Genomic DNA, 8,972 nt, shown 5'->3' with positions numbered 1-8,972 from the left:
CTAAAATAACGGCCGATTCTCATATAACGGTAAATTTAAGAAATGCTTGAAACTTCAATATTTCGAAATTGAAGGACGCTAATTTACTCAAAATTTATACACCTCGGCTTACCATCTAGCGGAAGGTTTCGGAAGGGTGAAAAAACATATATTTAATACTTGCGCCGGGTATTTAATGTTCGGCTCCGCCCGAACTTAGACTTTCTTACTTGTTATTTTATATATATGTACATATACATAAATATGTAGTCGGCAGTGGCTGAGCGTGTTGAGGGTCGTGCTCCTATTTGTTAGCTTTCAGAAGGTGCCGAGTTCGAATGCCGTCAGTCGCTTCCTTAATTTTTTTTCGAACCATGGAAGAGCATCTGTGTAAAGTGCACAAGGAAAGCGTATTGAACGTAAAATTCAATCAGACAGATTTCAAAAAAAAAAAACAGCACCTCTCTGCACACACGTTTCTGCCGTACACTTTGGTAACAAAACGGATCGTCAAAGTATCCGAAAATGGAATCGGTAAAGAGACAAAAATCCAGATTTTTTCTGGCTGGGAAACTATTGAACTTCGAAACAGTTTTGACTCACTACCAGTATGAATTTCTTGCCAAGATTCACAACCTTCAGCGGTTCAGCGGTGGGACTATCGAAGACCGATCGGAGACACCAAACATCGTTCGTTCGTTTAGAAAAGCCTTAGAGTTGTCTATTTCGAATTTCGAAGGGCAACTACTACTAAACTACTTTTGGGGAATTCGTTAAACGCGTACAGTTGGTAAACTCAAAACTATTTTCGAGACATTGGGGTTTTTTTTACACACAAAAAAAAAATTTTCGTATCTATTGTATGAGTAAGATATGTTAACCAATTTGTATATTTTTAGCACTGCTAATGCCGTTTTCACAGCGGAGAGTTAACCCGCATTGTTCTGAAAATCTATAGTTTCGACAGCTGAGTCAGGGTGTATTCGAGCAGAAATTAATGCGGCAGTGTTATTCTCGTTCTACGCGAAAATTTAAGCGATTCTCTCTAAAGTACGCGTTCGAGGAATACAATATTGACTTGCTCATCAATAGCAAATCAGATGCGACATAAAAAATTTTGCTGCGCAATTTCTGCAGCTTTTCAGTAGATTTTTAGTTGAGCATCAGCAGCAGAGCATCCTGCAAGTAACAAGGTTGCAATACTGCGGTAATTATTACGTAGCTCGAACACACCCGTAACTCGCCACTGTGAAAACGGCCCTTAGAATTGCTTTAAAATCAAGTTACTTTGAATAGTTTTTTTTCAAATCACCTTTTCTAAGGAATTCCACACACTTGTCCGTTCGTGAAATGTTCCAATCTATATCCCAGCATCTGTTGCGCTTATTTCTCAAACTTAATTTGTGTTGTAGAAATTCTCAAACCGCTGAGCTTCTTTCCATGTTCAACTTTGATTTTCACAATATTTATTTAATTAATTATGTATTTTGATTTTACGCGCAATTTTTCTTATCTTGGACGACTGGCTGTATATGCATAAATACATATGTATGCATATATGTATGTATGTATATCCATATGCACATATGTATGCTTTCATATATCTACATACATTATTGGCTTAATGTTATTTACGAGGTGGAGGCGATGCGCCAAACGATTTCGTAGGGATTCAGTGCGATTGTAAAGAATTATAACAAAATAAAATCGCGGAATTCGCAAACCGTTTTTACGCACAATCAAATTCTGTAGCGCAACGGTTGGAAAATATTTTATTTGCAGATACGAATATCCACTAAATACGAGTACTTATACTATATGTAACTAAGCGCAAATACAGATTTATTTTTTTTTCCAGTTAAGTTAGAGTATAAAGGAATGAGAAAATCACTCGCTTACAAAAAAAACACTACACAACAACATCACAATAAAAACATTTATACATGGATATGACCGAGACAGCAGCACAATGAAAGTGGGCGGGAGACGCGCGGCATGCGGCACTTGGCGGCGACGGATATGATGGAGCAGCGCGCTGCTGATGGAGAAAGAAATCAGAAAAATTATATAGAAATTCGAGTTTCGCGACGACTAATGTGCGCTTTAAACGCTGCGCTCTTACTGCGATTGGAATTGAACTGAGTCGTATTGTAGGCACAGCAGTTGAGTTGAGCGGTACGCGACGGCTTTGAACGGTGATTTGTGGTGTGATGTTTCACGAGAAACCGGTACGATACGAATGCGCGTTTGTATATCCAAATCGGTCAGCGTGTTGTCAGCAACTGTCCGCGACGCCGATCAGCGACATGTTGAGTTGGTGGCGCATATTCTATGCATGTCGCTGAGCTGTTGTCTGGCTTGTTTGGAGGCCTGGAGCTAAAGCTGGCCGAATAGCCGAAGTTGACAAGTGGCAAAGTGGGCTGCGAGTGCAATGAAGCGGCAAGAGCGAGTAGGCGCGCTGATTGAGCGTTGTAAAGATAAACAAGTAAATACTGGTAGAGATATCATACAAATGCACATATGGACATATGTACATTTACATCTGTATGCCCAGACTATTTAGGCTGCACTGGTGCTCGTAGCAAGCTTGAAACACCGGCTCCAATTCAGGCTCCGCTGAGCGCGACGTCAGCAAGTACGTCATGATTGACATCCACAATATGGATCTTGGAGAGTGTATTCCAGTTGGAAGATCTCGCTTTTCGACAATGATCTTTTCACTTATACGTAATACGTATGTGTGTAAATATCGGCACTTGTAAAAGTACGATGATTTGTTTGCATTGAAATGAAGTTCATGAGAACGGCGTGGCTTTCGCAGACAGGCCTGAACGCGTACTCGTGCGACGATTGCTGCTCCATAGCAGTCTCTAGTTATCCACCCCCATTGCGGTGATGTAAAAATTAATCCTATAAACAATTTAACTGATTATCGCTTCAATGAAGTTGTTGTGTACGGAGTGGCGCATACTGTCACCAAACCAATAATTGCACATGTCTACAACTTGAGTGCACAGGCAGTAACTCGATTGACTTGATCTTCGACTGAAGTAGCATGAGAACATAATATGCAATTCCAACATCAAATTTAAACGGATTTAACAGCCGAGATTCGGCTCAAAGTGTTAGCGCCTGCTTGATGTGTCTAAAGTTATTGAAGTTGCTGAGGTAGACGTAATGATTAAGCTTTTTTATTTGCTTCTCATTTTACTTTGATTAACGGTATTCTAAAAATAATATCGGATCAGGACGACGTCCTCGGATGAACACCTCATCGATTGAGTTCAAAATCGGCGATATTAGGTGCCCTTAAAACTTTGATCCTCTCGGCGTGCATTGAAGTCATCTACGGAGGACCTGATAACAGGTTTTTAAACACACACCATTGTCATCTACGGAACGTGTCACCTTACTTTTCGTTACCATCTGCTCAACTTGAAAACGGATGTAGACTTTGAAATGTTTGCATACAGTCCCCCGACCCTTTATGTGGTTCCGGAAATATATGATATATATTACAGCCACGTCCGGGAAACAACCAAAGTCTAAGGAACAGAACATCATGTCTATATTTTGAAGTGAACAGGGAGACATACCACATTGAGACAGTGGCTATCAAATTACGTTCTCCGATTTTGACCACAACTTTGTACTTCATTTTGTTTCTGATTTCTATAGGCGACTTCTTCTATCATCAGCTTTCACCAAAGAAAGTTGAAAGACTTCGTACGTTGTTTTTTTTTTCAAGCCAACGTACAATCAATCGCGAAGACTTTTAAAATCTTTTCGAAGGCATATCGTCATCTTGAGTTTGATTCCGAGATATATGTACATAAATAGTGGTTATTTGGGACATAAGGTTTGATGTACGTACATATTCTTCGTTCCTGTTTGGCTCTACAACCGTTCGTCTGTTTGGACCGAAACCAAAACACGTCGCCAATTGTCTCTCTGCTCTTCGTCGTCCACGCGAACAGGGCCCTAGGTCTTGCATAGAATAGTTCCCAAAGCCGTTTTAACTTTGTTCGACATCGACCATGTTTCTGGCCATATAGAAGGACGGGCCTGATGAGAGATTTGTAGAGCGTAACTTTTGTTCATCGAGAAAGGGCTCTGCTTTTAAATTGCCTACGGAGTCAAAAGTATGGACTTAGTGCATGTCCTCCGAAAGTATTCAACTCGGAACCTGCTGATGGTAGCAGAGGAAAATACAGGCCCCACTGCGATGGAAAACCCAAGTGGAGAGGGACTTGGTTTCTTTTGAGTTTCTTTCGACATTTCCAATTGGAGTCAGTTGGCATAGAAGAGAAACGACTGGCGGCCAAAATCGCGTCGATTAGCGGTTTACAGCGGTTGAGGCAAACAAGAAGAACATGATCTTGGATATAAGAGCCCTGCTTATATATAATTCCTAGCTTCCTATTTATGCTTTGAAGGTTCCTATTCGCCGTTGATTACACATATACTATGTGTAACCAGTATACTTTCTTCGGAACGAGATCCAGAGACATTTATACCTGTCGTCTTTTTGCAAGTGAAAAGCGCGATTGCAGCTTTTTTACTAGGAGCGGGGAAGGGACTCCACCCTGTAAATTTCCCCAGAATAACACACTGCCAGCCGGCAGCTGGTAAATTAGTAAGAATAAGACCCGAGGTCTGGATATTGCAGTTGCATCTCAACTCCTACTTATCCACGCTCCACCCCGACATATCAAATACATGTCCGGCTTGTGAATGTTGCCCCCACGACACCAACCACAGCTTCACCTGCCCAATTACACTCACTCAGCTAACACCCCCTAAATTCTACGTTCTGATAACATATCATACGTGAGGTTCATTTGATCGTCTGTGGTGGGTAGTTGGGTAAATTTGGTAAAAAAATATTATTAAATAGGAAGATTGACGTTTCATATGACACTGAAGATCAAATAGGATATATATAATTCTTAGACTGTAGAATTTTCCGCTCTTCCTGAGTTTGAGATAAAAAGAATATAATGAATTTTTCATACAGTGCCGGACAAAAGTATNTATAGTTCGTACTTCACCAAAAAACATAAAAACAAAACCTCTAAACTTTGTGCAAAACTCAGGAAAATTCAATAAATTTGCATACTAATTTGCAACTTCTTATTCAGATTTTTTAGAGAAATTCTAAGTATGCAGTTTTATAGCCCAACTAATTTTAGTATAACAAAGTGCAAGTTTGAAGTATCTAAAAAATTGCGTTGATTTTTGGACATTTTTTTAGTAGAAGGTGTTGCTCATTTTCTCCACACAAAAAATAATTGTCGAAGATACTTTGTACGGAAGAACCTGACTGAAGAAAAATTGCCAAAAATCAATGCGATTTTTTAGCACCTTCAAGCAGTGTTTGTTATACTAGAATTAGTTGAGCTATAAAACTGCATACTTAGAATTTCTCTAAAAAATCTGAATAAGAAGTTGCAAATTAGTATGCAAATTTATTGAATTTTCCTGAGTTTTGCACAAAGTTTAGAGGTTTTGTTTTTATGTTTTTTGGTGAAGTACGAACTATATTTTTATTAAAAAATATTGAAAATAAATTCGAATAAAAAACTTTGCATATATTGCGAAAAATTCTCTGTGCCAATACTTTTGTCCGGCACTGTATTTTTAAAAAAGTTTTAGCTTGGGTATATTGGAGATACATTTTTAGTAAAATTTCTACACACAAATACGTTTCCGATATCGTTTGATATTTTTATGGACCGATATTAAATAAATAAAATATGAAATGTATGCATTTTTCTTTGTAACCTGGTTCAGTTCATACATACATACATATGTGTTTCAATAGACATTGCAAATCATAATTATCTACTGAAATCATATATCTATTGAAAGACATATGTTTGTGTGTATTGTTAATATTAATCATGTTTATTGTTTATTTATTGTTCAAATACAGACTCCCTGAAGAAGGCGGGAAAAAGCGCTGAAACGCGTAGGAGGGAAAAGGAAAACTTATTTTCGCTTTTTATTTCAAGTAAGTATCGAAAAATTTTACAGAAATATGGCCCAAATCAATAGTTTCATAATTGTATTTTATTTTAAATAAATTTGTTTTCAACTATGTAAATCAAAATGATTGGACACAAATGTACATGCATTAAGGAAAGAAGGCATTTAATGCAAATTGAAATTTTTTGCTATTTTTTCTGCTGCTGAGGCGCTTGCCTGGTTCTCCTTAAAAGTATTTAGAATATCGGTAAGGACTGTAAAATAAAAGAAATGATATTTGCGTTATAAACATGAATACAAAATATTATTTCCAGTGTAAAAAATTGGACCTAAAAGAAGCGCTTACTTACGTTTCTTCTCATCGGCAGACATAAGTAGCGATAAAATGGTGACTTGATTATTTTTACTGATTTCTAGGAGGGTGGCAGCGGCTGTTTCATCCTTATTTGATAAGTAAAAGTCGCGAAGAGTATGAAGAATGTCCGTAAGAGTATCAGAATCAAAACCCGCACCAAGTATTTTGCGTATTTGCGATACATTAATGCTCTGTAAATGGCAAAAAAAAAAAAATGAATAAAATTTTTTGTATAGATGAAAACATGTTTTTAAATTTAACCATCTCTAAATCGTATTTATTACCTTTAAGTAATAATACTTTTGGGCAGGCGCCAATTCTTTCCAGTTAGGATAAAATTGCGCTGTGGACGTTGGAGGTGGCGGCAAGGGGCGCTAGAAGAATAAAAACTTTTTTTTTAATCAATGCAAACACGAATTAAACTAGTAAAAAGAGAAAAAGTAAAATAAAATAAATTAGCAAAAATAAAATAATATATGTACATGAAACAATTTTAACACTCTCACATTGTCTGCAATTTCGTTTTAATCTTTCAAGCCCTCCAAACAAAATTCGAAACACTGAATACAAACACACGCATGTTAATTTAGAGACGGTTTATTAAGTTTTTCAGCCGCTACAACACAAAAATCTTCACCCTTAAACAACCCAATTGGATAAAGCTACAGACTGCCTTAGTTTTCGACAAAATTTGTAAATAATGATAATAACTTTGATGACTATTACAAATAAAGTTGGTGCTTTAAAGGACATTTATGCAACTACAGATTCACACTTAATTAGACAAAAAATCTAATTTAATTTTCTATAACTATATTTAGGCGTTCAGTAGCAATTGTTTAATTTTTATTATTAACTAAAAATAAATTTTTTGTTTGGCACGACTATATACTTTTTGGTAAGATACCCATAAACCAATTAGTACTACATACTACATATTTTTGGTAAACATTCAAATAATAATTTTAATAATAATAAATTCTTTGTGTTAAAGACGTGTTTTTTCAAGAGTCTTTGTCTCGTTTGAACAAATTTTTGCTACTTTGTTTAATGGCATCAAAAAATCTTATAAATAAAGCAATTACCGCCCAGAGGAAAGAAAATAATGCGCTTACATTAGCATTCAGCCGGAGCACATCCGTTCCAGACGTCGTGCACGACTTGTCCGCCTCTCCGGTTGATGAGGTTGTCTGGCTTTCTTCGCGTTCTTGCTTTTCAGTAGTTTGATTAGAAAGAGGGTACACTTCGTCTAATCGCCTAGATTTTTCTCCTCCTTTCGCTTCGGGTTTTCCAGCGTTTTTACGTTCCGTTGTATTATTGGATTTCTTGACCTCAACAAATGGACCACAGTTGCTATTAAATAATTTGTCTATATCTTCATCCGAGATTTTCAAATTTGAATTTTCACAACTTTTTTTATCTTTGGGGCCTACAACATCTGCTATGGGCACACGACGAAGAGGCTTGGTTGAGCGTTTGTAAGGTGGTTTATCGATAGGCAAAATATCTATTATGTTGTCACTGGTTGCGCTGAAGTTTGGTCCTTTTGCTGATTTTACTAAAACAAATAACCAATTAAATAATAGAAATGAAAACAGCGGTAGTCCTTTTGTTACATACAACTTTTTCGTATTCTTTCATTGATGCGTTCCAAACTTTTATTTGCTTCACTATTCTTGGGTTCGATCATTAGAACAGTGGTACAATCTTTAAGTGCATCCATATTGTTGCCTAGACACTCATTGGCTTGCATGCGTCGATAGTAGGCTTTAACGCATAAGCTATCGATTTCAATGGCCCGGTCACAATCTTCAGTGCAATCATTATATCTGACGAAAGAAAATTTCTAAATTATAGCGGCTATGGTCGCTTTTTACATAGAGAACTAACCTCTCTAATTTTAGATAGCAAAGCGCACGATTACTATAAAACACCGCATCCTCTGGGAATATATCAATCGCGGTAGAGTACTCATAAATGGCCTTCTCATATTCGCCAAGCTTAACCAACGTATTTCCTTTGTTTTTCACTTCATTAGCTTGTTTGCGCTTTTCTTCGTTGTGGTCCAGGGGATTCTCTTTTTTCTCTGTGGGAGTAGAAGCTAAAATTGTGCGAGATGAGATATGATGACAGTTTCAAAACTTTTGTAATTATTTTACCACCGCTGGAGCTCGTCGGATAAATTTCTGCGTCCTTAACAACAGAAGCTAATTTAGATGGTTGCTGCTGCGGTTTATTCGTTTGAGTTTGCTGCTTTTCCGAAAGGATGTGACTACGTACCGGCACATTTTCCCGCTGATGTATGAATGACATTATTTAGCTATATTTTAACTAGAATATTAGAGATCTACCTCTTCTTTTTCCGTGAATACAGGACGTCGTGTGAGCTCTTTTTCCTTGGCCTTCATTTCCTGCTCCCAGCTATAGAGATCATTAAGCGTGTTACGCACCTCTTCCGCATTATGACGCACTTGCAATTGAATTTCATGAGATTTTTTAACTGCATCCATAGTAGTTTTATGAATTGTTAATATATTTGCTAGTTATTAAGTGGGTTCTTTCTTTTTTTGACTGAAATCGTGCTAGAAATAAATGAATTTGCTTTGTTCCACAATATAACCAGTAAACACANTGGTTTTTCAACACCATT

At 37.1% G+C, this 8,972-nt stretch overlaps 2 protein-coding genes and 1 long non-coding RNA gene across 10 annotated transcripts in view; 1 reads left to right on the top strand and 2 right to left on the bottom strand.

The window, feature by feature from the left end:
- LOC108361246 (uncharacterized) overlaps positions 1 to 2,294 on the bottom strand; it is a 33,430-nt gene extending 31,136 nt beyond the window's left edge. The window contains exons 1-2 of one of the 8 annotated variants that reach the window (XM_017613825.1): positions 1,592 to 2,294; positions 1,292 to 1,505 (exon numbers count right to left, since the gene is read on the bottom strand). The gene's annotated coding sequence lies outside the window, so the exon portion shown is untranslated. Of the gene's footprint in view, positions 1 to 1,291 lie in introns of all 8 variants that reach the window. The other 7 variants (XM_017613856.1, XM_017613833.1, XM_017613871.1 and 4 more) reach the window with 7 other exon arrangements.
- An 84-nt stretch (positions 2,295 to 2,378) lies between these two features.
- LOC108361308 (uncharacterized) lies at positions 2,379 to 6,370 on the top strand. Its single transcript, XR_001847273.1, has 4 exons — positions 2,379 to 2,464; positions 5,915 to 5,992; positions 6,121 to 6,214; positions 6,282 to 6,370. It is a non-coding gene; the product is annotated as an uncharacterized LOC108361308 (long non-coding RNA).
- On the bottom strand, positions 6,034 to 8,924 carry spag (RNA polymerase II-associated protein spaghetti). The gene is made up of 8 exons (XM_017613908.1): positions 8,674 to 8,924; positions 8,482 to 8,617; positions 8,213 to 8,423; positions 7,943 to 8,151; positions 7,438 to 7,880; positions 6,607 to 6,696; positions 6,318 to 6,513; positions 6,034 to 6,221 (listed from the first exon to the last, which is right to left on the bottom strand). The coding sequence occupies exons 1-8, from the start codon at positions 8,830 to 8,832 to the stop codon at positions 6,133 to 6,135; spliced, it is 1,533 nt and encodes a 510-aa protein (XP_017469397.1). The 5' UTR covers positions 8,833 to 8,924; the 3' UTR covers positions 6,034 to 6,132.
- Between the last annotated feature and the right edge of the window lie 48 nt (positions 8,925 to 8,972).

This window comes from Rhagoletis zephyria, unplaced genomic scaffold (assembly GCF_001687245.7).
Source record: "Rhagoletis zephyria isolate East Lansing unplaced genomic scaffold, Rhagoletis_zephyria_1.1 Rzeph_scaffold_00018, whole genome shotgun sequence".
Lineage (NCBI taxonomy): Eukaryota > Metazoa > Arthropoda > Insecta > Diptera > Tephritidae > Rhagoletis > Rhagoletis zephyria.
Note: the sequence above shows the minus strand (reverse complement) of the source record. Positions and strands in the feature narration are given on the sequence as shown.

Excerpts from the sequence above, each read along its gene's own strand:
- spag (XM_017613908.1), bottom strand. The coding sequence starts at position 8,832 with ATGGATGCAGTTAAAAAATCTCATGAAATTCAATTGCAAGTGCGTCAT. Across the intron at positions 8,152-8,212 it reads TGCTATCTAAAATTAGAGAG|ATATAATGATTGCACTGAAG; the intron begins GTTAGTTCTCTA and ends TTCTTTCGTCAG. Across the intron at positions 6,697-7,437 it reads TGCTCCGGCTGAATGCTAAT|CGCCCCTTGCCGCCACCTCC; the intron begins GTAAGCGCATTA and ends TTATTCTTCTAG.